Source organism: Rhipicephalus sanguineus, chromosome 5, assembly GCF_013339695.2.
Source record: "Rhipicephalus sanguineus isolate Rsan-2018 chromosome 5, BIME_Rsan_1.4, whole genome shotgun sequence".
NCBI lineage: Eukaryota > Metazoa > Arthropoda > Arachnida > Ixodida > Ixodidae > Rhipicephalus > Rhipicephalus sanguineus.
Genome location: NC_051180.1, coordinates 43,398 through 60,298, shown reverse-complemented (window position 1 = coordinate 60,298; position 16,901 = coordinate 43,398). Strand labels below are relative to the sequence as shown.

The 16,901-nt window shown below is 47.3% G+C and overlaps 1 protein-coding gene across 1 annotated transcript in view; it reads right to left on the bottom strand.

Moving 5' to 3' along the window:
• LOC119395203 (ATP-dependent zinc metalloprotease YME1L-like) overlaps positions 1 to 16,415 on the bottom strand; it is a gene marked incomplete at its 5' end in the record, with an annotated part of 63,468 nt that extends 47,053 nt beyond the window's left edge. The window contains 4 exon segments of the mRNA XM_037662481.2: positions 458 to 590; positions 16,263 to 16,323; positions 16,325 to 16,374; positions 16,377 to 16,415. Coding sequence (XP_037518409.2) covers positions 458 to 590; positions 16,263 to 16,323; positions 16,325 to 16,374; positions 16,377 to 16,415 — 283 coding nt within the window.
• Positions 16,416 to 16,901: the final 486 nt, after the last annotated feature.

Sequence of the window (16,901 nt, the reverse complement as noted above, 5' to 3'; positions counted from 1 at the left end):
AGAATGATAATTGTTTGAGTTTGCAACTAGTACAATAAGAAAGTTGCCACGCAGTCGCCGCGAGCACCTGCGCGATGGACCGCCGCTTTATGCCGTGGCAGCAGACGACGGGCAGATAGTGGCGCAAGACGGGACCGCAGCGCCGCTAGTTCTCGCGACCGCCGTTCGGACCACCCTCCTCCGCTGGCGGAGATACGGAGCTTTGAAACCGAGTTTGTTCTAGTAACGCTGTTATTTACATTGTAACTGCAATTCACTGCTATGAAATGCACTTGCTTTAAACTGAGCCTCTGGAACCTTGGCATCAAATTATGTAAATTTCACACATTTATAGACAGTTGATCATAACACATGTCATAAAGAGATGCCACTGCAACAATCTCATAACTGCTACACATTTACAAAACGTCAAACAAACAGTTTAAATGAGAAGCATTCAAGCAGCTGGATACCGTACCCATCCATTTCGGTCAGCAACTGGTTGATGGTCTGATTCGCGTACGGATGCAGCACCGAGTTGGTTCTCTTTGCTCCCACCGAGTCGATCTCGTCGATGAACACCACACAAGGGGCTCGCATCTTTGCCGTGCCTAGAAAAACAATTACAACAGAGCAGTGAAGCAAATAGTGATAAGGAACACACACTAAAGTACAAGATTTGCTTATACGAACACTGCTGAAACATGAATTTCCAAGTCGAATAGCCTGCTTCCACACATCAATTTTTCAAACTCTTTTTGCATTCAGCTCAGCATAATACAAAGAAAAACATTGTAACACAAAACTCGGTGGGTAAAACTTGCGTGCAGGGCCTGTTTAATGAACCTCTGTGACAACTTGTATCACCACAAAGTGCAAGGGTGAGCTTGTAGAGAGACAAGGTGACGGATGCCAACGTTGTGGCCATGCCCTCATCGCTGCTTTATTGAAGGACACCCAGAGACCGAAGCACAGCAATGGCTTCTAGCCCGACCAGAGCACTCTTTTTTGTCCCACGGTGAGAAAGACCGCAAAGGGTTCAGGGTGGCTTTGAAAACAGAGGTTTATGCGGATGAGAAAGCAGAAGCGGCTGACATCGTGTGCGGAATAATGTGAGGTCGAGGCAAAAATGAAGAAAATGATGGCTGCCTAGGATGAACTCACGATGAGAATCGTAGGGCTAGAGAATGCCTTGGCAACAGAGCAAGAAAAACAAAGGCCATAGCAGCAAGGCTCAAAGCAACCGAGGAAGAGCAATTCAAGGTCATCAAGGTGAACAAAGAAGAGGTAGGCGCAGGCGGAAAGATCAGGGCATCGACCCCCAGCACGGGAGAGGCAAAAAGGGAATCGGACGGAATGCACTGGCCGGTGCAACGACCACAAGGCCTAGCTTTCGGGAAGTAGTTTCGAGGGAGGGAGATGACAAAACAGCAGCCGTGACTCATGCTGGTGACCAGGTCAGTAGAGGTCACTTCAGAAGGAAAGCTTGAGCGTGTTATTATTGCTGGCGACTCGAATTTGATAAAATGCACAGAGGCAATCGAGAAGACGGTGAAGGGCGATAAAAGAGCTTCAGAGCACTCGGCTAGAGCTCACGGACGCAACCACGTGCTAATTCCGGGAGGGCTAAATGGCCGCGTTTCTTGGCGAATGAGTCGAAAGGAGGGTTTCAAGGTAGTAGAGATAAACAGGGAGGAGCACACGTAGGGTGGTCTGAGGCTTGATCACGAAGTGGCTTGGCCACTGGCAGGATGCGCAATAGCTTTGTGTGGGGGGGGGGGGGGGGGGGGGGGCACGCGGGCCCTTCGGAGTCCGGGGTAGATGGTAACAAAGAAAACAACCAGGGAGATTCTTTGACAAGCAGTATTGCAAAAAACCAGGAAAAAGGTAAAACAAAAAAAAAAGAAGTCACGTGTTGCAAAGTAAGTTACATAAACATGCAGGGTGGCAGAAAAAAGGCAGAATGGTGACAGACTGAGGAGCAGTTAACACTTTCGTGACCGCGCCTATTCCCATCGATAGTACGTTATCGATGACTTCATGTTCAAGTTTTGGCACTCTCTGAGCGGTTCTGGACAGCTAATGCAATACAAAGGGTAAAATAACATGTTTTTAATCAGTTTTGTTTGCGAGTTCGTTTTTTCCACCGCGGGGAGATTTTTAGAGCTCGTTCGCAGTCGGGTAGGTGAGCGCTCGTTGTTTCAGACTTCGCGTCGACGTCGCTCGCGGGTGCTCCACAGAAACGGCGAATTTCGACAGATTCCGATTAATCTGAGCGGGAATCTCTGGATGATGGTAGCAGCACAGACACGGAAGACGACTTCGATTCGCCAGGCTTCAGTACGGACGGCGAAAATACGTCAAACCTCCCCAGAACATCAGCAGCTATCCGCCAGTAAGTTTCGTCTTCTCCTCTGGTCAATTTATCGCTGCCGCGCGTCGATGTAAACCTATCCGGTGCATACTAAAAATAACAGCTCTTATCAGCAAGGTGTTAACTTCATTCGGGCGGGAGCATTTGGCACCGGCTGCAGAAAGTGCACAGTTATCTCCGCGAAGACGGCGCGGAGTGGACTTTGACCCAATGCTCCGGTGTGCTGCGCGGCGCCGTCTTCATGTTGTTTTTCACCGCAGAAGTCGTCAGAGAGATATGCAACCACACAGATAAGTATGCGTGGATGCGTACTTTCGAAAAGCCAACATATGGTGAGAGGGACGGATCCATGGAGGGAGGTTACTGAAGAGAAGATGAGCAAGTTCGTCTCACTCCATGTGTACATGGTAATCGTTGAAGTCCCGCGCTTTCATTGGTGTTGGTGTAGACGACACATATTTCCAGGCCTTCGTCCACCGTCAGTGATGCCACAGAAAAGGTTCAAGGCTTCTTGAGTGTCTCTGATCTGAAGAAGACGACCATCGCATCCCACGAGAAGCTTCACCACGTGTCTTCTCTATTGCAACACATGAACGATTCTCAGTGATGCTACCGAGGACTTCTGATTTGGAGCAATTTTTGGAGCAGCAAAATTTCCGTTTTGGAGCAATTTGGAGCAGCAAAATTTTCATCTTGGAGCACTTTGGAGCAGATAATCTTGCATCTGGGAGCACTTTGGAGCAGCGAATTTTACATCCTGGAGTGCAATACAGAAGCATATTGCATTAACATTGAAGCACCTCAGTATTATTATGGGGCTCTTATGAAGGCTAGAAATATTTCGATTCATTGCAAATCTCAAGGAAAAAATCATCCCAGGAGCATAGTCGAGCGCACAGGGGGGGCAGAGGGGGACGCCCCCCCTTATCACCTAAGAGGGGGGGCGCAAAATTTGCCCCGTACATTGACCCTTCCGATAGCAATTATATGGACACTCTCGGCGGATTTTTGCCGTCGCCGTTGCCGTAATTTTCCGTATAAAGTCCAAATTAATAACATCACCACGCGTATTCTAGCCGCGGGTAAAAGCTCGCGAGCGTTGGCGACGAACGCGGCTGAAGCGGAGATTAAACTAGCCGGCCGTCTGTCTCCGCCGCACGGACAGCACATGCGATAACATCTTCCCGCGTGCGGGCCTGCCGTCGATTGCTCATCAAACAGAGAGGAAACGCCCCGCCCGTCTTTCGTAAGGAGCATGAAGGGACGCCAGGGGAGCGGAAGGGGGGCGGGACCGCATCGATCGAAGGGCGCAGTCGCTTGCGCGCGCGCTATCTCGAGGCATCAGGAGACGGCTCGTAAACTTGCTGTGCTCTCAACGCTTACTTCGCGTTTAGGGACTAAACACGCGCTATCCGCACACCCGCTCCGCACGTGGCGGGACACCTGCCGCTCGCAAACGGAAAAGGAAAAACCGGTACCCTGTGTGCGACGATTGGCGCCGTTCCGGTTTTTCCTCCTCCGTTTGCGGGCGGCAGGTGTCCCGCCACGTGCGGAGCGGGTGTGCGGATAGCGCGTGTATAGTCCCTTAGAGAACTCAGAGCAAGGAAACGCTTCGGTTCCTGGAGGGGATATATTCCCTTAAACCAGCGTTTTGTTGAGTTACGCGAGATCGGATCCAAAAGAGTTAGCTGCTAGTCTTACTTCTTTTCACAATACATTTTTTTTTTGTATCGCATTCATTTCTTCGCTCTTAAGCGAAACTTAGTTTTTTTAACCGTTAGTTATTGACCCCTGAAAGCAAGGGGCGGACGTGTAACATGGCGTAGCCGCTTCACTGTGGGCCGTCAGCGACGGGCCCGCTACTGACAGCTGCGCATTTGCGGCTGCTCCGACCAGGAGATATGATTTTACTAATGAGATGACATTTTTAAAAAAGTAAGCAAAAAATTCGAATTGGAACCCTAGCACGTGAGCTCGAAACGGCAGGGTCTTTTAGGGGGTATTTACCGCAGAGTGATTACAAACTCGGACGTGCTGGCGGAAGGAATTACGAAAAAGCTTTTCTGGATGAAGATCCATGGATAAAGTATATCTGAGGAAAAGTGTCAACGTGTTTCCACCGTTCGCGTGCTCTTCCATAAACGCGAAGCAAGGAAAATTTGATATTGTCCCATATATCTACTGCGAGCGATCCCAGATTTCATTCCGCGATATCCGGAAACAAAAGTGACAGACATTTTAGCGGCACTCATGTAGTTATTACTGAACATTGTTTTCCTTACGTGCCGTGCGACGCTTGAAACGAGCTATCAGCAGCGTTTCTGGAACAGACGACGTCCGCCGATGAATCGCCGTCGCACTTTCTCGCTACCGATAGGCCTAGACGTCACGAGCCTCTGCGGAGAGCGCGTTTTGCTGTCGAGCCGACTTGCAGAACAGAAGTTGCGTCGGCACCGTGCGTGGCATCGTGGCTTACTCGGAACGCACGCACGAGCGCTATTTATTCAGCGGAATAATTCTTGGTCCATGATTGCGACTTTATTGGCAGCCCCAAGATTGAGCTGCACATGTTCTGACGCGTCGGCGGTGCGATTGCCGGTGATAGACGCCTCCAAACCCGAGACTTTGGCGCAGTTTGGCGCAAATTTCGTCGATATTATCAGGATGGCGCAGTAAATACAATTTGGCGCACTTTGGCGCAGTTGGCGCAGGAGTGGAATCACTGGATTCTTCTACACTATTTGTTAACCCCATCGAAACCTTTCAGTGGATGAGAAAATGGTGAAATCTGAAGGTCGGTATGGTATTCGGCCGTATATGAGGGAGAAAGAGGTCAAATGAGGGTACAATTATGGATTTTTGCAGATTTGGAACAGGCTACAATGTTCATTTCAACTAATACACAGGAAAATTGAAAAATACCAGAACTGCAAACTATGCTAGGATAGTCGAAAAAAATTTTTTTCCGAAACATGTGCAGCCAGCCTTTGTTTCACCGCGTCGAGAAACTGCATCGCGAGGTGGCATGATAGGCACTAGTGCCTATATTCTTGCATTTGTGTAAATAATCTTTGTACTTACAGAGCTTATAATTCCACCATTATTCTACGAGGGTTTCGCGGTCAAAACGTATATTTTGATTTTTTTTAATGTTTACTCTTTCCAGAGTTGCATTGATGTTTTTATGAATCTTTTGTTTCTTTTTGATGTAATTTTTTTGTTTGAATTTCTTTTATATATTTGAAATAAATCCGTTGTTTGAAATTAATGCCGTTGAAAAGACCAATTCTTCTTCTATCATTTGATACCCTACACTTTAGCATCAATTATTTTCTGTGGCAGGAAAAAAATATTTCCTGGACTAGCCAAAAACAACTGATTTTTCCGCGGTCACGAAAGCGTTAAACAAAGAACTTATAAGTGTTTATGCGGTTACAGAAACACACCTTAGAGACTTGAAAGAGCTGTTTGAAGCTAGATCGGGTTGTCTTAGAAAGCATAGTTATAAAGCGAGATTCAATAAAGAAGAAAAATGTACATGCTGTAGGGAAACTAAGGAAACGACGGAGCATGTTTTAGTTGAATGTGGAGATATCCACCTGGGTGTACGCTTGGGTACTAGCTTACATAGAATCTTGGGTTTTAGAGACAACAATGGAAAGGTAAACATATCTGCAATAGAAATATGTAAAGTACGGTTACAGGATTGGTGGTGGAAAAGTAGGGATAGGGATAAAGGACAAAAAAAAAATAATAGTGCAAAAAATAATGTCATTCTACCACAGGGTAAGGCAAAATTTAAAAAACATGGTTGATCCCTTCGTCATAGGAATTGGAATAACACGAAAGTAAAACGTGCCCTCTAGAAGTAAGTGAATGTTTACTGTACATTGATATAAGAGCATACCTGCCAAGTTTGGAGAAATGGAATCCGGGAGATCTACACAACGGGGGGGGGGGGGGGGGGGTGAAGTATGCCGACCGCGGGTGGGTGGGGTACTGCGATAGCAATTATATGAACACTGTCAGCGGGATTTTGCGGTCGCCGCTGACCTGTACAGAGTCCAAACCGATAACATCGCTTACGCATCGTCTGTTTCACGTGCAAGTAAATGCGCGCTAGCGCTAGGGACGAACGCGGTTGAAGCAGAGATGAAACCAATACCCGGAAACACGGCCGCTCCGGCGTCCCAAAGAATTACGTCATGATGACGTCACCGACACCATCTTGAATAATTTGCTAGTTCGGCGGCCTTTTAAAAGGGGCCGTAACTGAAGGTGAAATTGGCGCTAGTGTTCATGGAGATTCAAAATTAAAGCAGCCAATGGCAGCCTGCCGCCGTGCCGGCAAAGCCGTGCACCCCGCGCCGGCCGCGGAGGCCGCGCGCGCGCCGCGACGCCATGGCGACGCTAGTTTTGAATTCCTCGAAAGTTCCGTTGTAGCATGGAGCGAGTGCTGAGAGCGGGCACCAGGCTGGCCGTGCAGGGAGGCTATGCTTGGCGGACACCTGCAAGTCTCCCGTTGTGGTTAGCGGGTCATTGTTCGCTCTTGAGACTTATCGGAGTGGTCGTTATGTCAGCCGTGCTCCGTCGCCGCCATACAGGAAGGAGCCCGTCCTAGTCGCCGGCCTTGATATGAAGTTTCGTGATGTTCCGTTACATGAAGCGAGCTTTGGCCGGCGTGTGGGGTTTTCGTGGTGTTTGCGTGTTGTGCGCTCTTGCCGCCGTGGTGGTTAACGGCACGCACCATTCATACATCATGGAACGGTGCACGGATACTTCAAGACCGGCCGAGTTCCGCAAGATTCTTCGAGGTTCCGAAAAACTAAAGGTGAGCATGCGGCTTGCGTTCGCAGCCACACATTTACGAATTGCAGTTGGACAATACAGTTATTATTTTTTTAATTACGGCTGAATCGTGAAAAGCACGATGTTGCAGTTAATATCGCTGTTCCTAGAAGGAATGAAATTAAAGAACTTGAGACTCATAGTTTAACTTTTGCGTCTATGACAGAACTGCGTGATGGAAGTGCGTTTCGCTTTTTTTGCCTGTTTATCACTCACCATCGTTTAAATACTCGTTCCTGAGACGCAATAGGCAGTTTTAGAATAGCGTATGAAAAGCTTTGCGTTGGCTTTTCGCGCAACTGTCATGCGTCGTACGCTAACCGCTTGCGGGCTCCCGTAGTGACGGAAATAGCGAGCCGCAAACGCTAAAATAGCGTACGCTATTCTAAAACTGCCTAATGTATCGCAGCTTGCTCTGAGCCGAGACGACGAAACTACGTTTGCCTCATGCGACTGCGTAATTTGTATCGTTGCAAATAATAGTTTTCAATTGCTTTATTTCAGGACGGAAACGTTTTCGGAGTATTCGAGAAGGCAAGAACTGATGCGTTTGCCCAAGGAGGGGTTAACAGCTGTAGAATCAGCGCTCTGCGAAGTCTCGATCCGCAACTCAAGTGGACCAGCTTTCTACCCTGCCCCCAGTGCTTCTTCTCGGTGCGTGAATATGCTATGTACTTACGGCTGAAGAAGTAGTTTGTGTGTTTATATATTGTCTCTGTTATTGCCTATGGAAAAACCGCTCTAAGGATTCATGTGTAGGCATGAGACATGTCCTATATGCAGAATTTTACTGTTTGTGTTTATCACAATGAAGTGCTCAGTGTACCCAACATGACGTCCTCCCTTCAGTGGCGTTATATTCAGCTAGGCATTGTATTCGCGGTGAAAGAAAAGCTGCGTATAGGCTTATTTCACCTGGTCGTTGAGTAATACGCTTTTCTTCGAATGTCATGTGCTGCTGCATAAACTGACCATGGCCTGCATCCCGTTGCCACCAACTAACTTTCAAGTAGTGTTCAAGTACCATATAATGTGTCTTGCTCTTTTTAGCGCAATGTACTACTTACTGTGCTAAATCTTATCTTTTTCATTTTGTTCATCTGGTGAAGGTGTCCAGCATTTCATGTATATTTGTGCAAAATCTGAGCAAATATGTAAGTGGTTGTTTTGTGTTTCGTATCATTTCAACGGTTAATAAGTAAATCATTGCAATATTATTTCATATTTACATATTTTGCGCTTCGTTATGTTTTTGTCATGCACTGACATTTCTTTCAACTACATGATTACCTCTCATCAGAGGCTCCTCTGCACTTTGCTCGGTATTGCACCAAATGAAAATCGTGTTTCTTATATGTGTGTACGTCAAAGGGCCTACACTTTCCAATGTGTTCGATTTTTTAATTTCTAAATTTTACAATGAACTTTTGTGTTTAGTCATGCACACACTGTGAATTCTTCCCTTCTGTTCTTCTCCTGAACTTGTATCGTGTCCCATTACATGCAAATCTTGAGTTTCGGAAACAGAACAATAAAAAGAGGTAACAGAAATGTTGTAGGTGGATTCATCCTTTATGCTCTAGCACATGCTGGCTGCGGTCAAACGCGAATGCGCGGCCAAGCACAGCATGCGCGCGAGCGCACGCGAAAAAAAAAAAAAAAATCCCGGCGCGGGGCATAGGAGAGGAGAAAAAGCAAGCGTACAAAATAAAAAGCGGTGCGCGGCATGGGAGAGGAGGAAAAGCAAGCGCACAAAAAAAATAGAAAGAAAACGGCGCGCGGTGAGGGAGGAAGAGGGGGTGGAGGCGAGCGGCTGTTGTTACTGTTGCCCTGACGACGTAAGCAACGTAATCGCTACGTCATCGCCCTTTGAGCCAACGCCTCCTCTAGAAACATGCCTGCGGCGTCGCTGGCTATCCCATTGTAGCCGCCCTGCCGTCAGTTGTCGTCGCTTGCTGAGGGATGGCGCCACCTTCTCCCCTCTTGCCTTCAATGGTACTGGCAACACTGGAGTGGTGTGGACATCGTGGCGGGAGCGGCGGCGGCTGTTCGGCCAGCGCGGCGAAACGTCTATTCACGTGTACTTAAAAAACTGGTTTGTGTGCTGGCCAGTTCGATGAAATTTTAGTTTCTTGTGCGTATATGAATGGTTTCAGTCACTGCGTAGCTTTCACAAGTAGCTTAAGAAGCCCACAGCAGTTCTTTTCACAGGTTCACGCTCTCATCCTTGCATGTATACTCGCTTCGAGCAGCATGGTTATGCTCGCGTAATTTTGCTGAGTGGCAGACGCAAGGCAGGTTCAACGACAACATGAAAGCGATTTCTAGGTCACGTTAAAGAACCCCAGGTGGTAGAAATATCCGCAGTCCTCCACTCACAATCATATCCTGGTTTTGAGACGTTAAACCGCAACAGTTAATTTCCTTAATTACAATTTAAGCACCTTTCGGGACAAAGGCTTGCGGTCAAGGAATTTAACAACTGCATTCCTGTCGCTAGTGCTTACGGCATAGTTGGTGAACAGTGGCTTCATGAACTTCGTTGTAATGAGTTCCAGGAGAACCTTGCGATGGTCGCTGTCTTCATTACCACAGCAGAGAACATTGAGTTCCATGAGCGCTGCCACACTTCTCTGAACACAAGCGTCCAGGGGCTTTGTGAAATGTTTTCTGTGCGGAAGGACGTGGTCTACAAGCTTCCGAAGGCCAATCAGCAGCTTTACGAGCTCCTGACTCGGGTAGAAGAGCCCGCCTCGATCTTGGTGGGCAATGAGGCCAAGGAGAGGTGTCTTGCCTTTCTGGCCCTGCAGTAGTGCGATGCAGTTCGAGCAAAGAATGTTTTCACTTGCAGCCCTCACGATGAAGCCTCCAACCATAGCGACACTGGCTTCGTCTGGACCTGTTATGCGAGGTGCCGATGTTGTCATGTGGTTCTTCAGGATGTTCACAGCCTGGTCGAGAAACCTGGATCCGGTGGCAGGCATGGAGGGGCTGTGCTGAGTCGGAAGCAGCTGCCTTGCGACGAATGATGTCGAGCTCTGAACGTTGCTCTGGTCAGAGGCAGCAACGATGCCTGTCTTCAGCATTTTTTCAAGACCGCACATCGCGCTCTTTACGTCAAGGACGTCATTAGTGCCGGAACTTCGACGCAGGAAGCCAAACATGGATTCGATGGGGTCGCTCGACATTTTGCGTGTGAGCACGAAAGTGAACTCCTTCACAGTCAGCAAGTGACGAACGCACTGCACATTTGACTTGGTCGCAAAGACAAGTGCGTGATACGTCTCCTTGCTTAAAAAACTGCCAGCTGCGCTTTCGTTCCTGAGGTCTTCCATATAAGCTAGAAAAGTACCCTCGAGCCACTCTAATCTAGGGTCGTCTGCTTCCGTAAACTGACGGGCGTCGGCGTTGTTGCAGTGGATGTGCTGTTGGCAGTTGCTGATGTCCATCATTGTGAACCACCTCTGCATCATTTGCATAAATTCAATTGTGGGTCCTGCTGAGGCGAAGTCTGCATCACATGAGTGGCCGGCCTGATCTTTGAGGTAGCTAAGAGCGGCAGTTACGGCAATTGAAAACAGTTGAACTGCTGACCTGACGTTCATTTTTTCAATGTTTGTTGGGTACACGTGTTTTCTGGTCAGGAATCTTACTGGCCTCACTGTTGAGTTTTTCTGCATTTTGTACAGGTTTTTCACATACCTTGATGTGATCTGCTTTTCTTCGCCAAAGTCCTTTGCCAGGAACTGCGACCTCACATTTTTGATGATGTGGCTCTGGTCGAAAGAGAGAAAAATCTGCTTTGATGGATCGGCAGGGTGCGACGCCTGTATGTTCGCCTTGCCTCCGCACAAAATGTCCATAGCTGCCACATTCACTTTATGGTTGTCAGTCACCAGCCGGACAATGTCGAACCCGATGTCGGCCGTCTTCCTGAGTACGTGGCGTACGACGACTGCCAGCTGTTCTCCCGTGCAGCCTTTGGTAAAAAAATACCCTACAGGTATCTTGAACCTTGCGTGCAGACCGCACAATAAAAAGCATAAAAGAGAGTTGGCTAGAACTTCGTCCTCTGAGTTGGGACCAATGTGTTGGAGTTCAGGGCCCATGTCAACATCACCGACAAATGCATCTCTTTGCTTGTTATAGATCAGTTTTTCTCGAACCCTCATTTCGTCCACCACGAGACCGCACACCTTGGATTGAGGAGTGTCCAGATTTTGCAGCTCAGTTTCCAAGCGACAACGGACCAGGTCGTTGAAGCCAACTTCTCCGGTGACTGTTCCAATATATTTCTGGAGAGTGGTTCGACATGGTAGTCGGAGGAGCCCCTCAGACCTGATGTGCTCATAGGTCTTAGTCGACAGGTGTCGCAAAACGATACAGTGTCGGATTGTGACTTCAGACCATTGTGGTTTTTTCTTCCTGTAATTCTTCACTTGGTCTCGAAGCAGCACTGCTTTTGCAATTCCGTCATCTGCATCAGAGGCAACTTCTAAAAATGCACTCACTAAGCAGCTTTCCTTAAGCTTCTGCAGCTCCTGCTTGTACGCGTCCACAGTTCTGGATAGTCTATCAATTTTTGCTCTCAGCTCGCGTTCTTTTTGTCTCCACCGTTTTCGCTGGACGAAAAATGTGGAAGAAGACGGTGCTGGCACTGTCTGCGTGTTGAATGACCGCTTAGCTCGGACTTTCCTTTTTGGTTCCTTGTTCTTCAAAGCTGTGGCAACATTTGTGATCTTTTCTGTATTTTCTGCAGGCTCACGCGATGCGCCTGTCGGTGCAATCACACCATGTTCAAAGGCGAGTACACTGCTTCTACGATCTGGGAATTGCCCGCTGGTTTGTCCAGCAGCTCTTTGCGGTATCTGTAGCTCAGCGGGTTGTTCAGTTGAAGGTGCTGCCGTGCTTTCTGCCACCAATTTGTCGTCTTGCTCATCTCCACAAACTGGCACGCAAGACACACTTGGGGAAGGCTCTCGCTTGCGTTTTTCGGTTCCTCGATTCTCCTGTTTCGCCTGAGAGCCGCATTTCTCCGTGCGCGGCGTCTGGGCACTGAACACACTGGGAACTGCATCTGGCTTCAGTTGACGTCGCTTACAGTCGTCTCGAAAATCAGACGGCTTGAAGTGCAGGCTGCACACAACAGTGTAATAAAAGGCAGTATTAGGTACCGAATCCTCTCGCGCTATGGCAGTTATCCATCGCTCCCGCGCAGCGCTGTCGGATGGTAGCTCATGGAAAGTCACTCCGGGCTCCTTTTGTCGTTCGCTTGAGGTGCAGCGCGGGACGCAGCAATAGCGCATCGCGCTTTACGAAGCACATGGAACACACGGAACAAATACAAGAAGTACGCAAGTGCCAAACGAACGGAGCAATTGCGAGGAGCGAGTGGCATCAGTCGGACAGACGGGTTAAAAGTTCTTCTGTTAATAAATCTGCGAAACTAGTTCTCACAAAAAATAATTTAAACAGGCCTTAAATAGCATATGCAAGACCAAATCACTTTATTTTGGAGCATTTCATCTTCAGCATTGCGTGCATTTGTTTTCGTTTGCTGAAACAGTTGAAAACATGCGAATGCGTCGTCTGCCGCAGAGATGTCGTCTGCTACGGCGCGCACTTCTCGCGGCCCCTGCGCGCCGCGCGATGTTGTGCCGAATGCGCGCTCATGTGTTTGCAAGCGGCCACCGCAAGGTATCGCTAGCTGCTGCCCTCATGAAGGAGGGAAGGGTACGGCAGGAGCTTTTTGGCTCACAAGCGGCAGGCATCTTGTAGAGGAGGCGTTGTTTGAGCTTGGCGGCCCTTCTGCAAGGGGCGTAACGACGCTTGGGCTGAGGTCGCCGCCCATCGCGGTGTGTTAAGACATTGACAAAATTGAAATTCTATTGAAAATGCGCCGAATTGTACGGACATGTAACGCGGTGCAGGTGCCAATCGCGGAGGCCACAGTAATGACGAATTACTTTACCACTCCCAGAGGACACCACCACCCCGCCGAGTGGTATATATAAAAGGCGCGTTCGCAAAGCCCCTAGAGTCTGTGACCGTGGCGCAGTGGATAGCGTGCCCAGCATCTGTTGTTGCGGACCGAGCGGTCGTGGGTTCGATGCCCGCTGACGGAACATTTTTTTCTTTGCCATCTGATCGTGTACATTTTTTCTACGTCATTTCCATGACGGAAATACGTCACTGAAGTCTTGGTGGACCCCGGCATAAAACACTTTCGTGTTAAAAAAACACAATCACTTTTCTTTTTTCTTTGCAATTTGGGAAGTGTATTTTTTGTGCATATTTTTTATATCCGTGCTTTTCTTGAAATTTTTGTGGCTGAAAACCAGTTTTTCGGAAAGCAAGTAGCGAGTCAACACGCATCCCAGGACAAGCCCCTCGTATGTGCTCTGCGCTTACGGTCCAGTTTTTTAAAAAAGAAACTTCCTGTACTAAAGCCAAAATGCTTGTCTGGAGTCAGCTGTATATAAGAAATTGTCGGGAAACTTCTAAGGCAGTCCGAAGCCGCTGTGCACCTTTTTATTCGCATTTGCTCTTTGGAGAGCGTCTGTTCAAACACTTCTAGCTCCCAGCTTCATTGCACCTTGTGTCTGTCGTACTTGTCGATAAGTTGAGATGCTGAGTTTAAAGAAGGTCTTCAGCAAGTGTAAATTTCGCGACAACAGTTTCTCTTGCAAATGCAAACAGATGCCGGCGACATACTGTGGTGCTGAGCACTGAACCAGCAAGTTCTTCACCGTCGTACCTCTAAGCCTTTTCAGCGTCCTTTGAGGCAAATTGCGTGCAGGTTAAGAACGGGTATGCTCTAATGGACATGAATATTATTTGTGATGCAATTAGACCGAGCTGCGCGTGCAAACTGTGTGATGCAAGTGTTGAGCTAATCGGAATTGCATTGCAGAGTCTTTGCTGTCTCTATTTAGGCTTCAGGGTCTTAAAGGGGCACTGACACGAAATTTCGTGGCCGAGATAGCCTGCGGGATCGATTGCCGTGAACATGTGTATATCATCTGCAAAATATCAACAGCGAATATAGCTTGGAAGGTATTTTAAATGAATTTCCAAGTTTGCGTGAGCGATCGACATCCTCGCTCTATTCACACTCTCAAAGGGGACCCTGGGGACCCCTTGCATCTGTCACGTGACCACGCTGCAACAAGTTATGATGATGTCATAGCCACCATGTTTTATTGTCGCTTTTTCACCCAGCAGCCTACTTCTCGGCAGCTGCTCGCGAACCGTGCGGAAGTGCGTCACAGTTCTGTGTGCTGACGTGATCAAGCGCTGCACCCGCTAGGTGGTGATAGTTGCACACGGAGGCTTGTCGTTTTTGTAACCGAAACTGACACTGGTCGGTAATGAGGAGCCTGTAATTAATCTGTCGTGCGCTGCAGCAAACGATGTGCCATGTTATGACTAACAGGCTCCCAGCAACACACTGCAGTAAAAAAAATGTGAGGCCAAAATTTTTGTGTCAGCGACCCCTTTAATGATTGCAACACTGTATGCAGTTCCTTCGTTTAACTATGGCAGTATCACACAGCCAAATTTCTGAAATCATTAAGGATTGAAGCCTGGCCAAAAACACAGTTATTTAGCTGAAAGAAGTTGACCGACCACAATTGACGATACATTACAGATAGAGCTGCACGACAGCTCACAAAAGAACAATGCAAGCAAGACGACAGGCTCGAAAGTGAGAAATGACTTTGGCAATGATTACCAAGCTTGTAGCTACTAAACAAAATAGTTGAACGGTGTTTGTGGCAAAAGATGTTTGCTTTCAGCTTTTTTTCTTACTTTAATCTTTGTGCGACAGCGGAACACATACGTCCCACTTTTCTGTCTGCAGGAAAATTTTTTCCCACATCACCCGTTGCAATTAGCGTAATGATAAGTCACTCCTGTCTTACCTAAGTCTCAAGGAAAAATCTTTTACCACACTTTCGAAGGGCGGAAGTAGTGTTTACAGTGACGTTGAATTTTGATCAATTTTTCATGATAGCTTCTGAATTTTCTTCTTCTTCAGATAGAAAGAACCTACTAATCAAAATACCAGATGATTTGCTCTTTTTCTGGTTTTCAGAGAGGTGATTTTAGCTTCCAGTCATCAAATGTTTGTGTAAATTTGCGAAATAACTTGGCGATAAATGCGTCAAAATGCAATCCCCTGCGAAATTGTGACGCTCATCATGCAGCGTAATTGCAGATATTGTTGCGTGGAAATATTTTTCTTGATATCATATACCCTTGAACACATTGAACGTGCACACATTCAAGCACAACAGCCGTACTCAACAATTTCGACAGCCAAAGCAAGGACAGGCAAATAGACAAAAAAATGGTTGGTGCATGCGGTGAAATAAGTTTACAGGAACAGACCACAGCGCTATGACGGCTCACAAGAGGCGCAGGTGCAGGTGGTGTTTCACTGCTGGAAATGAGATCCGCACAGCTTTCTTCGGCACACCCTGAGAAGCGATACTCCGTGCCACTTGCTTTGGCCGTTCATCCCAAATACCCGTTGATGCAATCTCGAGATGCAAATTAACTCAAAATTTCAATCCTGGTGTACAAATTTCACCAAAACAGTAATATTAGTCAGATCTTAATGAATATGGTACAGCTAAAAGAACACAAAATTTGGAAGAAAAAATTATATAGTATTATGTGGATACCCCTTTAAGTCACTGAGAAAATGGTTCCTTAACATGGGAGAACAATTTAATTGAAGTAGACAAGGAATTCCACTACTTCAAAAAAATTGCTTTTGCGAGCTGACAGTTGCACAGGTCACTGCCCTGTCATAAAGGGGGCGCTCATAGCATCACCATGCATCTAATAAGAGAGAGGTCGGTTCTTTTGTTGTCTGAAGACGTCAATTATTAAATTGTTGCCCGTATTTCGTTCCTTTATCTGCAAATTGAGCGCAGTCTGTCGGTTACTTTTCAAATAGGCAACCAGCTTCTGGGCCACAGCTGTGCAATGCCGTGTCTTTTCATGACTCTTTGATGCATGACGATGCCAAACAAACTATAATAATACTCACTGAATAGGTCCCTGACCCTTCGTGCACCCTGGCCAACGAGTATTTCGTCAAACTCCGGACCCAGCAGCATGGAAGAAGGGCACATTAGCTTCGCCGGCCACCGCTCGAGCAGCAGGGTCTTGCCAGTGCCTGGAGGGCCACCACAGCACACACCTGCAAGCAGGCAGCAGAGACCACTGTCCTCCTTCACATCGGTGCAGTTGTCCTTTCTACTGTACTCACTGCATTAATGGATTCTGCTATCCCTCCTTTTTTCTGCTGTATGATGACTCACTTTTAATATGCACAACTTAGTGTCAAATCTGTATCAAACTTTCTACAGTGCACAATTAAGATTTCAACAAGTCAACAAAGCTTAGCAGTCTACTACGCACCTTGCTATATTTAAATAATAATTTAAGTTCAGTAGACTACCCCTTGTGTTGTCTTGGTGGTGGGAAAAAATAACGCTTCTAGCTTTCGTGGGTCCAGAGAAATTGGGTCAAACATTACAATGTTATGAGATAATTGACGTGAAAAAAGACCAATTATACAAAAGTTAAACTCTAGAAATGCATGCTGGTTCATACCCACTAGCCTCCTTCACAGTTGGTCTGCTGCTGTTTTGCTCAAGTCCAAGGAACACATTCCTGGAAATTT